Genomic DNA, 20,869 nt, shown 5'->3' with positions numbered 1-20,869 from the left:
AAACCCCAAAAGTAAGACGATTTAGGTGGCTGGACTTTAAGTTGACTTTTCTGTGGACACTACTGCTGGAAGGACCTACTCTAGAGGGAAAAGAGGCAGGTCTGCTCTCAGAAATGTGCAATTCCTGTCATGCTGCAAGGGGTAGGATCTGCTTGGGTGGAAGAGGTCTTGGAGACCCTGGCACAGCTCCATCAGGAGGTCAATTGTACTGATGTCAATATTGCAAGGGAAGTAGTGCAGTGCAGAAGAGGAGGGATGAGCCCTGGATAGGTGTCATGTCCTCTTTGATCTTTCTGCCTTTTCTGTCATATTATTCCTAACATCTATCCCATTGCTTTTGCTAGTAGCAAAGGAAGTAATGATACAGTTAATAGTTAATCTTCTGTGTAGAGATTCATGGCTTTAATAGCAATAAAACGTTCTTGTTACCAGCATGAAAGCCTTCCTCAGTAGGCCAGTTATGTCCTGGTTTTGACTACAATGAAGAATTTTTCAAATAGAATTTAGATGTACAGCATATGGACACATTGGGAACATGCATCTTGCAATCCTCTCCTCTAAAGCACCTTTTGCACCTTGGGAACTGAAAAACAAAGAGGTAGATAGCTGAGTTGGAAAAGAAAATCCTATGCTGTGTGAGAGACAGTTTAAATACCAGAGACATGTATGCCTCTAACTCTGGACAGCTATTGTATTTAGATATTTCTTAAGTCCTGGGGAAAAAAGAAAGAAAAAAAAAAAGAAAAATAAGTGGATGAATCAAGGAAAAAGACTTAGCTGCTTAAACTCAAGTAAACAGCAAAATCAGGGAGATGAACCTGTTATAAATATATAATTAATCAAAAAGACAGGCATTTACCACCTCTCATTACCCTGTATTTTCCCCCAGGGCTTTGGAGGAAATTTTAAAGTACACCAGATGAACCTTAAGGCTTAGATCAATATGCACAACAGAATGCTTAAGAAAAATCTTTAAACTAAGCCTTAACCTTATTGTGACAGGTACTAGAAGAAACACTGTTTCTATTAGAGAGGTTGTTTGTATGCTTCTCTTAAATTGCTTTTTGTGTAATATGCTGTTATTGGCTACCTGTTAACATGAATACTTTGAGGTCATAGGTGTATTATTAAACGGACTATACCAGTACGCTTTTATTTTCAGTCTGCTTGCAGAGCAAATGCAATCTTAACATTTATGAATGGCAGCTTGTAGTTATAAGAGTCCATAAAGACAAATAACTTGTATCACCTTATTTTTTCAGTCGTGTTATCAAGGAAATCAGGTTTTGTCCTCTGGTGAATACACTTGCCACATAATAATTAGCTCTCAGGAAAAAACATCGTAAATATTTATAAAACATTGTACCATTTAATTTAGCTTGTCAAACACAGAGTTCCTTCTGATACCTTCCAGAATTTGTAGCTCTCTGCAAAGCAGACATAAGCCAATGTGAATTCACAATGGGAGGTGTTAATGTACACACAGCAGAGTGGTAGTGAGACTTAGGGGGGAAAGGTATCCATGTCAGGTGCTTCTCTGTGAGGAGGGTCAAATGCAGCAAATACACACCTGAATCCTGTGGGGTTGACATCGTTATTGTAAGTACTGCCAGGTGGAGGATCTGCATGTCTAAAAAGATGGGCTAAGCAGGCAGCAACAGCAGCAGTAGTGGAAGGAGCTTGGTGAGGAAGGAGAAGGTGTGGATGGACATGCTTGTGTGCTGGAAGGAATGAAGTCTGTGGGAGGCATCCAGGATATTTGTCTAGAGTGCCCTTATGTCTTACTATAGCTAAGTTTCTGCATTAATGGAGTCTCATGTCACAGGACAGGCATCTATTAGCTTGCAGAGAGAGTGTGGGTAAAGTCAGATTTGACTATGGTGAAGCAACTGATGATTTGCATGTTATGTTCAATGAGGAAGCGTATATCTTCTTTGACAGTAGAAGAATGTGACAAAGACCTCTCATTAGTTACAAGTTAGAAGGAGGAAGGAGTGCTTTAAATGAGGTAGATGTGGGGTGGAGAAAAGAATGCACCTTTTCTGACCAGATACCTATGAAAGGTAGGAAAACACTTCCAAAATCTGTGTGAGTTACAAGATGATAGCAATGCCTCACTGGTTTAGAGTGCCACAAAGACAATGATCTTCTTCATAAGGAAAAGGGGAATTCACTTTTTGCTCTCTAAACACCCTTGTTCTTTTACCCTTTCTATGCCTCCACAGGTAAATAGCAAACTGGCTTGGGAAACTGAGTACTTGCTTTTTGTTGGTAAGTTCAGCTGCTGTCTCACATGAACTCCTTGATTTGATTTGTTGCAATGCTGAAGGCTGTACAAGCACAAGGTAGTGGAGAGGTGGGGAGTTGGATTTAGCAGTGGGAGGCGCGGGGAAGGGCAGCAGAGCCAGTTTGTGCTGGCTGGGACTGACTGTGGTACTCTAGCATAGTGCACTGAGTACGTTTGGTGGCAGGAGATCCCACGTGTTCTTGATTGCAGCTTCTGGCAACATCCATAGCTCTATTTGTCTTTTTCTTTTTTTTTTGTCAGTTATGGGATTTTCTTAGTGGCTTTGAGATGTCCTTGAAAATGTAGCATCCATGTATCTTGTGAGACAGTCTCAAGATGCTCTCCTAGCATAGCTCTTTATCCTTTCTTATAGATGAAGGCTGTTGGGCACAATTTAACTGTAAAGAAGTTACATAATAGCAAAAAGTTTAAGAAAGGGATGTTTTTCCCTACTTGATGTAGTTGTCCCTTGCAACTACATGTTATCAAGAGTTGGTCCTCTAGAAACATTGCCCCATTTTTCTGTATTTCTCTATTGATTTAACTTTCTTCTTAGTGGACTGTCTGTTATTACTGTAGCCTTTTCTCCATCTCCATCTTTGTATTTGCTTTTCAAGGTAATTTTTCTCTCTCTAAATATGTATTCTCTCACTCCTTAAGGGTGCCATTACAACACAGTAAACAGATATCCTTTATGATGGTACAGAGTATTAGCAATTACAGCAAAGAGCCAATGAAACCCCAAGATGCCTTTTGTCTCTCACTGAGCAATGCAGCACGTTTAAAAAATGAAATGGACAAAGAAGCTATTACAGACCAAAAAGATGTCATCATACACAAAAATATATACTTATGGGGAGGAAAAAAAACCTGAGAAATATTTCATGTAATATTTCGTCTTCTAAATGAAGCAACCACTTCAGAGCATGTTCTATACAAATATTATGTTGTTTACAACCATTAGATTGCTATTTCAGGAAAACTGTTCTGCATTCGGTGTCATGTGGAACTGTACGACATATCTGGTGTGAAAGAAAATGTGTTGTTAAAACCAATGAACTGTATGTTTTAGAAGCTGAACCAGTCACAAGAGAGTTGATGTTAAGATTTCTGAGGCTTATTTGCAGGCTGACAGAACTGGAAAATGGTGAACTTTCAACCTGATTCTAAAAGTCAGTGTATATGATGAGTAAACAAGGATAAGGGTGAACAATTTAAGAAAAGGAACTCTAAACAAACAAATATGTACATTGAAAAATGTTGTTATTGTTGACCTAAATTCATACGAAGTAAATATAGGAAGAGAATTTCTTTAACAAGCTAGATGAGCTAACAAGGGGATTTACCAGGGGAAAAAGGATGAATCTTCAAGGATAATGTGGTGCTGCTTATTGTTCTGTGAAGACTGCAAATACACAGTGGCAGGAAGGAGGTGTTCAACCCGGAGATTAGCCAGGGTGGGAATTTGAACAGTGGGGTCATGGTTGAAGGAAACACATAGAGGTTTTAGGCAAACTGCAACACATGTGTTCGGAAGGGAATTAATCTGTCCCATTCTGACATCAACTTCTGTCTGTTTAGATGACTAATAAAGCAGAGGACTACACTTTCAGCTTACAGGTGCTGCTTGTGCACAGTCCTAATGGTAAAAGGCCTGTTACTTCTTCCCTTTTAAACCTTTGTAATTGAAGCCACAAAACCCTGAAATCCTGTTTGCTTTCTCCCTGCCCGCCCCCATCCACATTGTCATGTGGACTTTCTTTAGATCCCTGCTGAAAACTTACTTCTATGAAGCTTTGCATTAAACACTGCATGTTGGTATGAAGGGGTTAATAAGAGTGGGTGTCCTCAGTGCCCTGGGCTGCACCTGAGGGTTGGGTAGGATTAAGGCTATGAGACACAGGTGTAGGAGAGATTGGCAGCCTTCATTTGGAAACAGGCAGAGGGGAGAAGGTTTGCTGGGGGTAACTCCTCCAGCAGAGGTGAGCTGCAAAAGGGCTGCTTGTCTTCCTGGAGTTGTGAGGGAAGTGGGAATCCTGCAAAGACCTGAGCTGCTTTGGGGGCTGACTTGAAGAAGGGAGGTGAGCCAGCTGCTACACGGCAGCACGAGAGGCCAGACTGACCAAATCTCTGTATTTTCTAATTCAGTTTTCTTAAAAGGAGGTGGAGATGGAGATGTGTGTAAGCATGATGAAGGAATGGATATCAGTCCAGGTCTCACTGTGACTTGCTTCTGTTGGTCTTATTACTGTCCTGAAGAAGATATGTCATAATGTTTTTTGATATTGTTTAATGAAGCAGAATCTGGACTGGCTACTGTTCCTTCTAATGCCCACCTCCAATCAGTTTGTGCAGCTCTATGTAGTAATTTTATGATAAGCCTTTGCTGATTTGCTTTCCTGTTTAAATCCTTGTTACCTCAGAGGAATAGGGTAGTCACTGCTTCATCCTTAATGATGCCTGATCCTCTAAAATGGGAGGAGGGACCCCTCTCTGCAGCTGCACCAGCATTTTGTTGGTGCACTAAAGTTCAACGAGAACGATGTTCTGTAATTCTAGCTCTTATGAGTAGTGTGTTGGGTATTTCTCCTACCCAAGCAACACTGAGCACAACCAGACATGTAGATCAAAATGCTGAGTGCAGCTCCTTCAGCCTGGGAGGCTGACAACTCAGCTGGGCCAGTTCCTAAGTTGTTAGTAACAACAGAATAGTAGAGACATCTTTGAACTGATACTTTAAGCACAAGGAACCAGTCTGGTATTGTGATCACAAGTTGAAGGAGAAATTGCAGTCGTTTTGAAATCCATTTATATATTAATTCTAGCTAGGAATAAATACTTTTTAGATGCTTCAGAGAATATTTACGAATCGGCTTCAGACTGCAGTTCCCTTACTGTCATGCTGCTTTGGTAATATAAATAATCGTAAAGGTAGTATTGCTCTAGGTGTGTCAGACCAGATATATGCAGTGCTGGGTGATGAGCTCTCAGCTGTGCAGTCTGGTGTCATCCTAAGATCTGAAACACAGTGGTCCCTTGGGTGTCTTTCATCTGTCCAGTGTCATTCAGTGTCAGATCCTGTGTTTTGGCTATGACCGCAGCTCTCACGCACATTACTTTTGTTTTAAGTCTTTATGTGTTTGTTTTCCCCAGGGAAGAGTTTTCTTTGCTAATTTGTATACCAGGCAATCATGACAGTCTTGCTGTATAATATCCAGTTTCACTAATTCAGGCTGACATGCCATCTGCGCTACAAAGGTCAGTTCAAGTGTTACTTGTAATTCTATGGCTTCTTAATAAGTAGCAAAATAGTGGTACACTAATTCTTGTTCCCTGATAACAGTAGCAGTAATCCAAATCCTATACAAAAAAAAAGCATCTCTATCTGTAAGAAACCTATGTCTTATATGCTACAGCATTTCTGAGCACTCAATTTCATTACTCTGATGTCATGAATTTTGCTTGATGTTGATGCATGCAGTGCTTTCCAAACCCTCTTGTCTTCATTGTAACGGTTAACAGCGGCCCCTTGTGATCGCAAGAGCTTTTGGCATCCAGGGTTTCCATATAAGCAGCACTGGTCAAACAGGCTCCCGAGCTGCGGCGGAATGGAAGTATGAATTCTGGGGGATGGCTCTGCTTGCTGCCTGCAGGGTCTACAGCTGCCTCAGGGGCAGCAGCATTAGTCAGAGTGAACAGCAGAAGGAAGGAAAGAAATAACGATAGAGGGAATCTCAGAAATCTGCCTGGCTGCAATGCCAGACCACCGGCTCCTCCCCTGCACACTGAGCTCCTGCTGGGATGTGCTCCGGAAAATAGCCTGCAGGTAGAGTTAGGGAAGTGAAGTACCTAAACGAGAGACAGAACTGGACTTTTAGAGGGGAGAAATGTGAGCAGAGGTATTACCTAGTCTCATAAAGAGAAATGGTTGGGAAGGAAGTGACTGGCCAGCAGCGAGCGCTACGTGGGGGCACTGGCCCCTCCAGGAGCGTGCATGGTATGTGTTGCAGTGAGAACTGAACCCTTAAAATCTCCAAGATTCCTGTTGGGTTTTTTATTGTTGGTTTTACTGGTCCAGTAGTGTACTTTGAAGGAGGGGCACTTTGTAGTGGTGAGGTCTAACTTATCAAAGGAAGATGATGTTGGAGAAATGTTCCATCTTGCCAAAAGTAATTAATATTTCTCCAAACACTGTGAGTGTACCTGTGTGTTTTGAGCTGTATGAGATGCTTCTGAAATGCTCAGGAGGAAGCACAAGCAATAGAGAATGAAAGAACTGGAATCTGAAAAAGTAGGAAGATCTTTAGGCTCGAGTGCCAGCGTTATGGTTGCCAGTGTTTTTCAAACCTGTCAGTTTGTTGCATTGCCCTGTGTTGGTGTTGGCTACTGATCTGGATTTGTCACACCTTTCCTTTGAATGTGGAGCTGAAATATAAAAATATTGGTGGATAAAATCTTGTCAAGTCATAAGTGTATCTAACATAATAGTTATTTATTATTAGTTGACTAGAACGTATGTTTGGCTTCGTAAATCCTAATGAAAAGACACTTTGAGTCTGGATTAATTTCTACTGTATAGTAATCCAAGTGCATAGAAGGAGTATTAGGAAGAAGCAAGCTCCTCCTTTCACCTATGATGTTCCCTGAAAGGGAAAACAACCATAATTCAGTTTTATTTTATGTATTCTTACAGTCTGTATGCTTTGAGATGCTGCATTACTAACTTCAGTCTGTAGAGTTTGATATAATCTTTACTTGTTTTATTGGCCTTTGTAGTGATTTATATTTAAAGTTACCTGAAGGAGGGATAGAAAAAGGGATGACTAGAGCTAATACCTGAAGTAGTAAGAGGTTTTAAATTACAACTAATACTTTGCTGCTCAAGGCCTTTGGTCAGGCCTTGGAACAGGCTGCCCAGGGAAGTGGTTGAGTCACCATCCCTGGAAGTATTTAAAAGATGTGTAGATGAGGCGCTTAGGGACATGGTGTAGTGGGCATGGTGGTGTTGGGTTGATGGTTGGACTCGATGGTCTTAGAGGTCTTTTCCAACCTTTATGATTCTATCACTTTTAAGATTTGAAACTGCAAATTAACGTAATAACAAAACTATGTAAAGAGTGTTCTTGGAGCTGTGATTTCTGCAAAGCTTTGTTTCTAGTGGAGGAAATAACATTTTTTCAGTATTGTGTTGCCTTAGAAAAGTGTAGAAGGAACTTCATTGTAGGACATAGCCAACAGTATTGCCGTATAATAATGGAGATGAAAAGCAATTTCAGAAACAGGGCAGTAAAAATAACTTCTCCCTGGTTCAGACAGCAAACTGAAAACTCATTTAGTACAGCTGCATGGAAGCGCCTGTATCTTGCTGAAATGAACACAAAAAAAATAAAACAACCCACCCCAAACCACCCTTGGGTCAAGTGAACTTTTCTTTCATCTTAAAAGCAAAGCACCTTGTTAACAAAACAGTGAAGGAACAGAACTGAAATAATTCACAAAAACCAGGAGAAGGCACTAGTACAAGTCTCTTCTACACCTTTATTCAGAGCTCCAAACTGCTAGAACAGTTGTCTTTTTGTGGGGAACCTTGGTAAAAACTCTACTTTACATAAAGGACTCTGGTTTTTTTTTCTGTTTTTCCACTTTCAAAGTCAGAGCTGGCTGCTGTATAAATCTTTTTTTTCAGGGAATACTCCTCTGGTTATCTTTGGGTAGTAATTATAATCTAATATTTTTACCTGAACCTGAATTTCTGTCCCTGTACCACGACTATCTGAACAAAAGCAGAAATGTGCAGGTTTTGTCCCCTGATGTTGACTGCACTCCTACCATCACAGTGCCTGTGTGAGATCTGCTTTTACGTTAGATAAGACCCAGCTGTTTGGATGAACGTTTTTGGTAATGGTCATGTTGATGGGTGCTCTTTTGTCTCTTATATGTAAGAACAAAGAAAACATGAAAGGATTGTGCAGAGAATCTGCAAATGCCCAGACTGGTGCTATGTGATTTGATTCAGTTCTCATTTTACAAGCAGTGGACCAGATTGTCCAGTTTGACAATCTCAGTTTACCTGTTTGCTGCTGCTTCTGCAGCATTTGCATTCTTTCTTAAATGCTGCATCCATGGGAACTGGTACTTGGTTCATCTTGCTCGGTGTCCTGTCTGTGTCAGTGGCCAGTCTTGTGGTCCTGAGGCAGTTTTAGTTGGCTGTGCCCCAGATAACATGGGCCTCTGATATTTAGGTGCTTTAAAAGTGTTGAGTCAGTGCCACATTGTCTTGATACTTCTTATTCTCATTATTAATATCCTTCTATTATGTGATCCTTCATGTTAAGACATTGGAAAGCAGTGAAATCTCTCAACCGAAACCACAGTAGACATAGATGCAGTGGGGAAAATATCTGTTAATCTTGAATTCTCCGCGGTTCCTGTTACACCTTGATCTCCCACTGGTTTTATATTTATAGATTCTCCAGCAGAACTTTCTGCTTTTCACGTTTAATTTTTGACGTCTGCAAATTGTTCCTCAAACATTTCCAGATAGTCTTACTCTGCACTGCATTTGCCAGAGTTCGTTTCTTCTTATTTTCCTCACTTTTGTACAACTTCAACCTCCCAGAGTATTTCTTCTAAGTTGTTCATAGCCTTCCTTGCTTTACTGTTGTACCATGCCAGTCTCCTTTTTGTCTTTCAAGTCTTGTTGAGATAAACGGTACAAGCTTGCCAATATGACAACTTTGTAAAATCTCTGCTAAGAATTGCCTTTTATCTGTGTCTGTTAGCCCTCTTTAAAAAGCTTGCTCACTTCTGTGTTGTTTGGATGTTTTTGATCATGGCAATAAGAAGTTTGGGCTTTTGATGCTCCTACAAAGTTTTAAAACTAAGCTTTCTTTTGTTAAAGACTGTCTTCAACAGTATTATTACTCATTGGGTACTGTGTACTGCAAAGGACAAGTTCAAGAGCTGCTTTTATTCCTAGGGGTTTGTGTTTTGTGCTGTGGAGGACTTGCTGACAGGGACAAGGTTGAAAGATGTTGCACATTGTGAGGGTGTTCAAATGGGAACCATGGATAGGATAGGTACCCTACCTACCTTGAGGTAAGGTACTATAGAGTTAACCTTGTGGTAAACGAATGATATGTTGGAAACATGGAGCAGTGAAGATATTAATTGTGAATTACTCTGAAATGCTCAGTTCACCAGAGGATTCCTTCTTGAAGTGGTTAGGGACAGATTTTGTCAAGATGATCTCTGTTCTTCTTCATGCTTCCTCAGTGCCAGAAACCCCACTCACCTCAGTCACCATGAGTCTCATTTTGCCTCTGTTTATACATAAATAGACTTAATTTGATTCAGTAAAGCAAAAGGCTTTTTCTTTCTGATTTAATGGGAAGCAAGACTAACAGAACTGCTCCAAAAGGAGTGAAGCACGATTGTTTTTGTGATCCAAACTGATAGAGGCAAAAATCATGTTAGTCTCCATTGTTTTTAATGGCAAGGGATTAAAACTTTCTCATCATCTTTGAGAATTTGTAGGTTTTTGGCTATTAATGGATGTTAGTGTGTTTAGCTATTCTTAACGGCAAAGCCTACTTAAGCCCAGTACAGAAATGAGGTGTTTTCAACCTTGTACACTAGTCCCTGGACATGGACTGAACTGTTCAATATATCCTCTATACTTATAGCATCCTCTTTTATCTATCTGTAGAGTTTGTAAAACTTGTTTGTTCCAAGCTTTCTTTAAGACTCTAAGCCTGTTGTGAGAGATCAGCCAAGCTGGACTTTTTCGTGTCTTTTTTTTTTTCACTGAAGACCATTCTTCTCTGTATAGGGTCCTAAAATAGATTGTTTTAAACAAGTTTCTGGCAGAGTGGTTAAATGGAATATGAAATCGGAGGAAGATATTTCTGCCTTTTCCCAAAGAAATTGACTAGTTACAGTTAAGGGGAGAAAACCCCCTAGAGATCAGGGCTGTTTAAAATAACATGTTTCACTCCAGATATAGGGAAATAATCTCTGGCATTTAAAGTACAGCATAACTGTACATTTTCCTTGTTTGAGGGGTGACACTGTAACGTCTGAATCCAGGTACAGTCTGAGCTGAATGTCAGCCCCTTAACGCAAGACCTTTTCTCCACTTGTGAATACCATTGCCTTCTGGGAATATAAATTCAGCCCGCCCTCCTGCGTGCTTGTGCTGTGGGGTTAAGAGGGGAGGGACTTTTGCTGATCTGCAAAGTGGCTGAGGACTGTTTAGCAGGGTTTTGGCAACAGGATTTACTAACCTCAAATGGAACTGAGGAAGCGGAGGGGAAATGAACTGCTGTCCCCCCAAGACCAAGGAGGCTTAATCTTGAGTCTGCCTCTCTTCCTCATGATGTTAAAATACTTATTGTGGGATTTTTAGGGTGACCGATAGGAAAGTCGTGGCAGCAATACAGTATGGATTCTAGTAGCTCTGTTAAGAGGAAATTATTTTCCTCCTTAAGGCTATCAAGAGCAAGCCTCTCTGGGCTGCCATCTCCAAAGTAAGATGGGACTTCAACTTGAGGAACACAGCTCTGCATCTAGCGCTCAGAAAAGCTTGCACACGGAGCAAGAATTAGCCCACACTAAATCAGAGGACACCTCTAGGCTACAAATTTAAGTGTCTAAAATACCTAAGACATGGCCTACTAAAGACTTTGAACCTGTTGTTAGAATATACTTTCTTGGACTTAAAGCAAAACCTCTCTCTGCCTCAGCTGCTTTCTACTTTCAGTAGCTGTTTTCCTCTGATTTTTCAAAATTCCTCACACTTTGCTTCTGTGCATATCTGGCTCTGAGCTGATAAGTTTGTTTTGTTGTTGATGTGGGGGGTGTGTGTGTGTGTGTGTGGGGTTGTTTTTTGTTCTGACACTGTTGTTTTGTTGGGACACAAGGTGCATCTTTTGTCTTTATCTTTTCCCATTGCCCAGGCTAGAAGCTTTCTGGCTTCCTCAGCAGGAGCTCTCAAGGCAGGTAATGACTGAAAGATGCGGGTTTAAACACTTTAAGTCTCTAATCTAACTCAGGCAAAGTAAGCTTTGGTCTCCTGCTTTCTAGGTGTTTCTGAACAGCTACACTGAATTTTTGGAGGTGAGTTCTGTGAAATTTCAGTGGGACAGAATAGTGTTTGTCTTTAAAACAAAAAAGTTCAATACACACAATCAAGCTCCAATTACTAGGCTAATTATATTTTTAGCCTTTTTCTCTGTGAGTTGAGGTCTTCCCCTCCCCCCCCCAGTGAAACTCAAAGCAGATGTTTCTATTATCTATATGGCTATCACAAGGTATTCATTGTTTAAATGGGAGGCATTTGAACTCTTATGCTGTAGATTACTGTCAGTGCTTCAAGTTCTCTAGAAAAAGATATGAAATTAGAAAACGGAAACTTTTTGATGCAACAGCACAATCTTTCCTTATGTATTTCTTCAAAGTTAAATGCAAGCTCTGAAAGCAATTAATCCTGCTTAGCATGTTTTCCAATTGGTACCGTGGGGATTATGTGAATGAGTCATACTATCACTAATTGGGCTTCTTAGTGCTTTTCCTCACACCAAAGGCTTCTACTCCAAACATAGAAGAAAATAAGAAACCGAGAAATGATCATCTGCAGCAAAAAGTTTAAAAGGCATATGGCTCAGTTTTGATAACTCTTTAAATGAAACTGCTCTTGTTATAATAGTTAATATACATGTTCGTACTGATAGCCTTGACTCCTGTGTGACTGCTGCAAATGCCTAACTTTTTTGTGTGTGAAGTTTTATTAAATAATTTGTGCTATGATTGGAATGCTTCCATGGATCAGATTTAGCAATGGATTTGGGGCATTGGTGATCAATAAACTTTTGGTTATCAGTAAGTTCAGAAATCTACCTTACATGAGGGGAAATTAATTCTAATAAGCTTTCTCAAACTTTTGTCTCTGAGATCAAAGCAAAGAACTCATTTACCTGCTTTGCAGCTGTACTGGATGTTGCACTGTGCTTCTCTGATTTTTTTTTTTAATTTTTTTTTTTTCCTCCTCCACTCCAGTTGTGGAAGAATGAGTAATGCTACCAAAATTTATGTCTGCTTCAGCGTGCTTGGTTTAATGGGGACTTCATCTTTTTAATATTTTTACGAAGGCTTGTGTGGGCTTGAAAGCCATTTAATGCTAAAAATTGGCAAGAGCTATGAAAAAGAAGCTGAGGCACCCACCTCTTGGCTGCCTGGCTTTTGTGTGTGGAGTGTGCGCAGAGCTTTGCTGTGAAGTGCCTAGGCTCCTTGGCGTGGCAGTTAGCTGTGTTCAGTGTGCAGAGCTGTCATCTGGACAGAGCTTGTGAACACAAAGCCCGGAGTCACCCTAGGCGCTGTGGTGAACTGCATCTGGCCAGCGCTGGTCTCTGTCTGCAGACAGGGGTCAGGCGTCACCCCTGACAGAGCATGGGCTACTCCCTGCGACTGTCTTCAAGGGCTTTAAAGATTCAGGGTAGAGGTGATGCATCTCTTCTTCACTCAATACACCCCCCCACCCCCCAATAAAAGGGTGGGGTATGTGTTCTGCAGTTAGGGACTGATTTAATACCTTCTTTGCCTTGACTGGATTCAAATTTGTATCCCTTGGGCAGTGCAGGAACTCTCCTTAGACTTGGTTGCTTGGGCCAGTACTTGCTTGACAGAGGCAATGGGCAGAGAAGGGAATGGAGGACAATCAATCTAAGGTGTATTTCATGCCAAAATACAACCTGAGGAAATATTCTTGGCGGAGGGGCCAAAGCCTGGTACTCTCTGGCTGTGTTCCTTCTAGTAAGTGTATGCCTCTATCCTGGAGTTCTCAGACTACGTGTGTGTTAAATATTGAGTGAAAGAAGTTTATAGGATTGTCTGTTGTTTCTCCCTCCAACACTATTAATCAGGCAGAATTGCCATTTGTCCTCTGCTCCAAGGCATAATGATGACATTTCATACACTCCAAATAAAATGTAGATTGGACAGAACAGCAATGAGTTTGACTCAAATCTGCTCAATAAAACTTTAAATTCTACTAGCTCATAAGTAATAGAAAAAATAACTTACACATTCTCCTGTACAAGAAAGACAGGGTGTTAACTAGAGTGAGTCCAGCAAGGGGCTGGTATGATGATTAAGGGACTGGAGCCTCTTTTATATGAGGAGAGGGTGAGAGAGCTGGGACTGTTCAGTCTGGGAAAAGAGAAGGCTCAGTGAGGAATTTATTAATGTTTATAAAAATCTGATGTGAAGATGTAAAGAAGACAGAACCAGGCTCTTCTCAGTGGTGCCCTATGGCAGGACAAGGGGCAAGGGGCACAAACTGAAACACAGGAAACTGCATCTGAACATAAAACTCTTGTTGTGAGGGAGGATGAACACTGGAATAGGTTGCCCAGAGAGGTTTTGGTCTCCATCCTTGGAGATAGTTGAGAGATGCCTTCCAAACTCAACTGTTCTGTGATTCAAGCTATTCCTTTAAGACCTTTTAATAAATTGCATATGCCAACTACTCAAAAGCTGAGAGATGAAGTTTGTATTTATTTTTAGCCACTTAAAAATCTGTATAAGGAGTTAGATAAAACACATTAACAGTAACTATGAGGACTTGAATGTATGACCTCACTGAAGTCGCCTATTTTAAAATGTTTGGCTCATAAAATAAATCATCTGGCCAATGCTTTTGAATGTGTTGGACTACTATTGAGTCAAACAGCCATGCTCTGCTGTGTCAGTGTTTTAATTGGGTTAAAAATGTCACCAGCTTGGTCTTGTAGATTGCTGTAGTGCTGTGTGGGAAAACAGGTTTAATCATGCTTACTGGACGTGAATTAGGTGATAATAGCTCCTGGTACTTCTACAAAGGGAGCATTTGTTTAACGTGGTCTTGCTTTACTCACCAACTGCAAAGCTGTTGTGGAGTTGAAACTGCCTGTTACTTCCGTAAGTGACTGCTATGATGTCCTCTTGTCTTCTGCAGTGAAGTATAACCTGGGTGTTGCATGTTGCCTCGCAGCACAGTTCTTGTGAAGGGCGGGGGGGTGGAAGGATATTCTGATCCTTTCAACATAAGGTTTTCTTAAGCTGACTTGGAGTCTCCTTGCAGAGTAATGAGACATTGCTCGTTTTCAGCACGGTGTTCTACATTAGCCTTCAGTTCACCGTACTATGAATAAAAGTATACTTGTGTTGATATTCCTGTCCTTCACATTTCTCAATTTTAAAAATCCGTGTTCAGACCTTTCTGCTGTAAATGAGTAACTTAAGAAAATGTATTTGTAGGGCAGGCTTTCATCTGTACTGGGAGTCTTTTATCAACAGAGAAATGATGCAAGGCTGTGCAGTGTCTTCCTCTCCTACTGAACAGCATGTATTATGAAATCTTGAGCAGAACTGCCACTAAGCTGAACTTTCCTAGCTCAAGATGGACCTTAAGCAGTGATCCTAACTACTATAGAGTGAATGATACCCTTTACTCACAGTTCTCTAAGATTCTTTTAAAGCTATTAAATAAGAAAATGCTAACACTGGGCCCAAATGTATAAAAAAACTCTTCATTATCCAGGCGAACATTGCACCTTACAGCCAGAACATGGTTTTAAACCCATTAATTTTTAGCTTTTTTACATAAATCATGAGATTCTTACCTGCATATGAGCAAGTTAACACTGAGAAATGTCCGTGCCTGGCTCTTGGCTCTGTCCTGTAATCCATCCATTTCCATTATACAGCTGCCAGGCTGGGCATTGTTCCATTTTGTGTGTAAATAGCACTCCAAATACAAATCCAGTACTCTGTTCCCCCAGATAGTAGAAGGCCTAGGCTTAGCTCTTCTGCCTGAGAGAGTCTGATATTGTACCTTTCCAGGCTACAGAATTTTATGAGACAGTAGGAAAAAAACAGAGGCTTCCAGGCTATATTAAAAATTCACTAATGTGCTAGGAAATCTGAACTTAGTGTCCCTCATGCAAGAGGCAGAAGACAGTCATCTTATGCCTTTAGCTTACCCTCAGGGCAAATTTATGCTAGAGAACTTTGTTACAGGCTTTGTTTTTTTTTTTTTAGTCAGAAAAGCAGCTGGATAATATATAGGCCAAACTGTATCTTCTCTTGACTTCTTCAAGGTAAACTTCTACTGTGAACTTAATGCAAGAAACTGCAACTGAAATATAATTGCATAAAAACCCCAATGTATTTATCACAAACTCAGATTTCAGCATGCAAATGCACAATCAAGGGACAAGTATTCATGAAAATAACTAATCAGGTGATTAAGAAAGAAAGAAACTGCTTTAAAGAGCTTGGGGTTTTTTCTGTATATATTTTTGGGACTTCAGAAAAAATACTCAGTAATTTACATAGCTGATATTGTATGTTTAAAGAAAAATGCAAACTACCGAGAAGGCTACTGAAGTTTGACACCCATCAATCTTTATTCATACTGGCCCGATTACTTTTTAAAACACCATTAAGTAGACACACACTGCCATCTAGTGAGCATCTCTAACATAGCTGCAGTTTGAGCTCTCAGGAGAGGAAAATGTGTTGCTTGGAGCAAGTAACTTAATACAGTACAAAACATTTACAGACTTAAAAATGCTGCACTGAATGCTTTGTCAATTATATATAATAGAGATACACAGAGCAAAGCTAAAGTATTTTATTAATAATTTATTGTCAGTAAGAAAGACTGGCTAATGGTAATTTTCAGTAAAAACCTTTACAAGACCATTGGATCACAAATATACAGACACTATAAAAACTGTGTCATGGTGGTTTTGGTTCTAAACTGGTATGTAGAGGGTCCCCAACACACTTTCCAAGAAGGGAAAAAAAAATGTTTGAAGTTCTAAAATACAGCAACCCATTTAAGACATTTCCATGTAGCTGACCCAGAAAAATATCGGACCTAACCTATGTACAACTGGAACTGTGTGAATATGTTGAATTTTTTTATAATGAAATGTCAAACCTTAGTTTTTGGGGGAATACATACAGTGACGCCCTGATTATAATAAGTCAGGGTGCTAGCTTTTAACGGCACACTAACACCACTAGTTTCAGTGGAAAACAAATTCACAAAATATCTACAAAATCTAGTTAAAACTATTAAAATCAAAACTGTACATAAAATTTACAAAAGTAGGAGAAAATTAATTGCATTAGAACTATATAAATATATGCATCATGCTAACATGGAGAAGTGGTATGTGATTTTTTTTTTAACATAGACAATGCAAGTACAAAAAGGATGCTCAGAAATGGCACAGCCAATGGAAATCTTGGAACTGTCCAATTACAGTAGGTCAGGAAATGGAAATAGGCTGATTTAGTGAAATGAACCGCATGATCCAATACTGCCATGCCAGTTTAGCTCACTGAAACAAAAGCATACACTGTGACTGGGAAAAAGAAAAAAAATAAAAAAGCTCTTGAAAGTTGTTCTAGAATTGATAAAGTTTGTTAGAGTCCAGGCACTTTTGTTGAGTGTGTCAGACTTCTGTATGTTGCTGGGAGTCAAGTGGAGGAATTTTCACATCTTCAAAATGACCATCGTCTCCACTCTCATAGTCGCTCATCATGACTTCAGACTCCATTTCACAGCATGCTGACACATCAGAGCATGAAGCTGTGGAAGCATACACAGACATGGACATGTTGTCTACAGCGGGTGCTTCAAAGTCTCTATTGTACCCTAATGTGTAAGGAGCATAAGGTTCTCTGTAACTGCCGTTGACACCACTGGTTGTGGTCTGAGGTTCTGACATGTCTGCAGGATAGTGATGGGGAAGGTACTGATTAAGGTTAAATCTCTGCCTGCTTCTTGTAGAAGAACCCAAGCTACCTATGGCTGGTATGTCTCTGGGTGGCTGTATTGACTCCAACTGGTCGCTGTATTCTGGTGGCAATGGTGGAAGCTCATCAGGTGCAGGGAAGTCATCAGGTGGAGGTGGAAAATCACTTTCTATGTCATAACCGCCAGGGTAATAGTCTGTATCGATGGCATTTGGATCAGTGTAGAGGGGAGCTGACTCCTCAACCACTTCGTAATTTGGATACTCTTGGATACCTGGCAACTGAACACTTGGCATCCAGTCTGATGTATCCCAGTGATAACCTGAAAAGTTAATTTAAAAAAAAAAAAAAGTATTAGTATCTTGTCTTCAAATTAGTCTGAACTGAGAAGTCAACACATGTATTAAGACAATGCAGTCGCTGTGATTAGGACACTACTTGTTAATTAGAGAGCAGTTTGCCCCGGTTCCACAAAGACATTCAACACAACTTTACATTATGCCATGCATTAGATATTGCGTCATTCACACTTTAACTTTTACATTTTCTCAGACATCTCACCTAACATGGGAGGAGCTGTAGGTCACCTATGGAATGTGCTGTCACAATACATAATGGTATGGAATTGTTCACTGGATAGCAAAGAACCAACAGACTCCCTGGTGCAGCTAAATTCTTAATCTATTGTTGTTGAGTAATTACAGTTAGGGTGCTTACAGCTGCCTGTTTTTCTTAAGAATATATTTAGCATATATAAACCATGCTTTTCATATGTAAAAGAAGTAATTTCTAATTGGTAAAGTATCTAGACCATTTAAAACGACTTTACCCCTTAATTGAATTGTTAATTTCACAAAATGCCGATAGCTCCTCAATAACTGCCACACCTCCGATAAAAATCTTTGACTATTAGTAAAGACATTCCACATTCAAATACAAGAACAAAACAGGAAAATCAAGCTTAATCATGCATAAATGACCGAACTTGATCCTCTCTTGCAAACTCCCCTTGAGTAAGTTTGTATTCGTCTGCTGGAAACTAGATGTAAGTCTAATCTCATTAAAAAATAATTGTTTTTCTCATCTGAACACCAAAAAAGGAAAATAATATAGAATTGTAATAAGGTGCAAATCTAGTAAAGAGTAATCACTGCACAGACAAATGCACAGCAAGCAACTGATAGTAAGTCTGTGTTAAAACCAAGGATTAACAGAAATATTTTGGTGAACATCAATGAACTGCATGCAGAAGTCACCTCTTGAATTGCTGAGGTCAGGAACAGCAAAAGATTCTTTAGGTGGCAGAATGAGAAGAAAAAGGAGAAAACATCTGTAGTTAGGAATCAAATAGTAGAACCGATGTGAAGACAAACAATGACTGTCACTATGATGTTCATGCTGCTTTTGTCCAGTTTACTTAGCAGTAGTAAAGTCGGCTTTTTTTTTTTCTCCTGGGCTCCTTCTTTGTTAGACTTGAACTGTAGAATAGCTACTGAGTTAATGTACAGAACACCTGGGACTCGGCTGTGTAGTGGCAAAATCTGCAGTCTGTAGTTTGCTGAAATCCTCATATCAGTAGATTTAGGACTTCTGCTAAAAAGGGTAACAAGTTTTCGTCTGATATTTTTCTTTCCTTGTATCCCCCCTTGTTTTTTGATACAGGCTGCATCTATTAGGACTTACACTTTCAAGTATCTCATGTAAACATGGGAACTCTCTCTCCCTTTAGTATCTAGCTTCCATACACTGTGCACTAGGAGACCTGCCTCCCTTTGTATAGCAATCCCAACAACTCATGCTCAGCGGAGAACTGTCCTGTGTTATCTGACAAATTTTAAACCTTTCTCTCTTCAGGAATCTATATTCCCTATTCAGGTCTGTAAAGATGGGCAACGCCTATCTTAATACCAGAATCTTCTCCTAAGAATTGATACTTTTATCTATTCTTGGAAGACTGGAGGGATGGGGGGCGGGGGGGGTTCCCCCTTTTTTTTTTTAAGCTTGCCTAGCCTAGACAAGAAAAATACTGTCCACACTGAAGGAGATATCAATCCGAGATCTGAGACTCTAAACATCTCTAGCCTCATCTCCAGGAGAAGGTTCTGACCAGTAGTCGTCTTAGAAGACAACATTCTTAATTTTTCTAGGGAAACTGGGTGCAAAACTAAAGCCAATAGGCAGACTGTGGCGTTACGATTTAGAGCACTTTTACCGAGGAATGTGGAGACCTCGGTCCTGTACTCTTCTGAGGCAAAGGCCCTTGTGCCCATCTTTCTAGGTGACAATCTGCTAGACTGGAGCTATATTTCCTCTGGCACTTAGCATTGTTGATTTGCACAGAGCTACAACCTTCCCTGAGGAGCAGTGCAGAGAATGCAGGCCTACAACTGTCCTAGGATGAGACTAGCTACAGTTCGTGCTTCCAGGATACCTGTTGGGCAGAACCACTTGGGGACACTAAAGGAAAAGACCATCTGTCCCAGAACTTGACCTTGCTGAAGGCTTGAGCAAGGATCTCTGCTGCTCGAATTGGCACCCTCCTGAGGGTGCTCAAAAGCGGAACTCTTTACCTAAGATGCTTTGAAAGAAGGAATGCTTATTAAGAGTAGAAACTTCCAAGTGTTAAGAAGTAGCTGAGCAGGACATCTTTAATCTCTCTATGAATATTCTGCAATGCATAAAATATTTGTATTTATCTTGCAGTGGTACTAAACCACCAAGCAATACTCTCAACTTTGACTTGAGAACTACATCCATAATTTTAGTTTCTACCAATTAAAATCTCAGAGGAAATCTGAGTAAGTTATTAAATATTTCCTCTGATAGATTTTTTGCCTCTTCTAGTCTTGTAATTTTCCCTTCCATAAGTACTGTGCATTACAGTTTTTTAGCAGAGGCCCTTAGACAAAAAAAGTCTACTTTTTTTGTGTGTCTGCATACATTAGACAGGATGTACTTCAAATAACAAACCAAAGAGAATCTTCAGCTACTGTAATTAATTTTGTGTTCTTAAAATGGCTTCAAGTAGGACTTAATAAAAAAGTAGGGTTTCCTAGTCCGTGTTAAGAAATAGGAAACATACACTGTGGATGTTCTTTCAGAAGCAACCTTTGCAGGCTCATGGTCATGGAGTGAATTACTTGCATATTACTGGAACTTTAAGGATTTTTAAGTCAATTAAAACAATAACTAGCATTTGTATAGACTCACTGGCACCTTTATTATTACTATTATTTTGTAAAGAGTTTGTGTTTTCCAGAGTGGTCAGTTCTTAAATGTTAGCAGAAAAGAAATAAAATTCCATTGAAAATGCCTACTTCGCCTCTTTCTAATTTCCAAATACATACTACACACACACACAAAAATATATGTGTGTGTACACATATATACACCCATACCTTTTGGACACTGATGTGAGGTTGGGTAGTAAGTAACTACTTAAACTGATAGGGATATGTATGCCTGTATACTTCAACTGCATACTAGAAATCCGTTTTTTCTGCTAACGAGACAGATTGATCTGAAGACCAGGGAAGTGAGTACTGGTATCAGACTACTCCCATTCTGCTCAGCTGGACAAGGTGCCAAGAGATATGGGTGGGAGAAGAAAAGGAAGCAGGGGCTGCTGCTTTTTCATCTACAGTAGTGTATGTAATTGCCTTTGATGCTGTCTCAATTCTGCTGGGAGCTTTAGTGTGAATATTTTCTGAAGAGAGTAAGCATCCAGATCTTTTTATGCCAATAATTTTTTCTTCCAAGAAATCACACTTTGAA

General features: G+C 40.0%; 1 protein-coding gene across 1 annotated transcript in view; it reads right to left on the bottom strand.

Moving 5' to 3' along the window:
- Positions 1-15,945: 15,945 nt before the first annotated feature.
- The window catches only part of FAT1 (FAT atypical cadherin 1), a 111,477-nt gene continuing 106,553 nt past the window's right edge, over positions 15,946-20,869 (bottom strand). Inside the window, exons 27-28 of the mRNA XM_075149213.1 lie at positions 18,352-18,387; positions 15,946-17,417 (exon numbers count right to left, since the gene is read on the bottom strand). Coding sequence (XP_075005314.1) covers positions 16,792-17,417; positions 18,352-18,387 — 662 coding nt within the window. The 3' untranslated portion in view covers positions 15,946-16,791. The remainder of the gene's footprint in view (positions 17,418-18,351; positions 18,388-20,869) is intronic.

Source organism: Calonectris borealis, chromosome 4 (genome assembly GCF_964195595.1).
Source record: "Calonectris borealis chromosome 4, bCalBor7.hap1.2, whole genome shotgun sequence".
Taxonomy (NCBI): Eukaryota; Metazoa; Chordata; class Aves; order Procellariiformes; family Procellariidae; genus Calonectris; species Calonectris borealis.
This window is presented reverse-complemented; position numbering and strand designations above follow the sequence as displayed.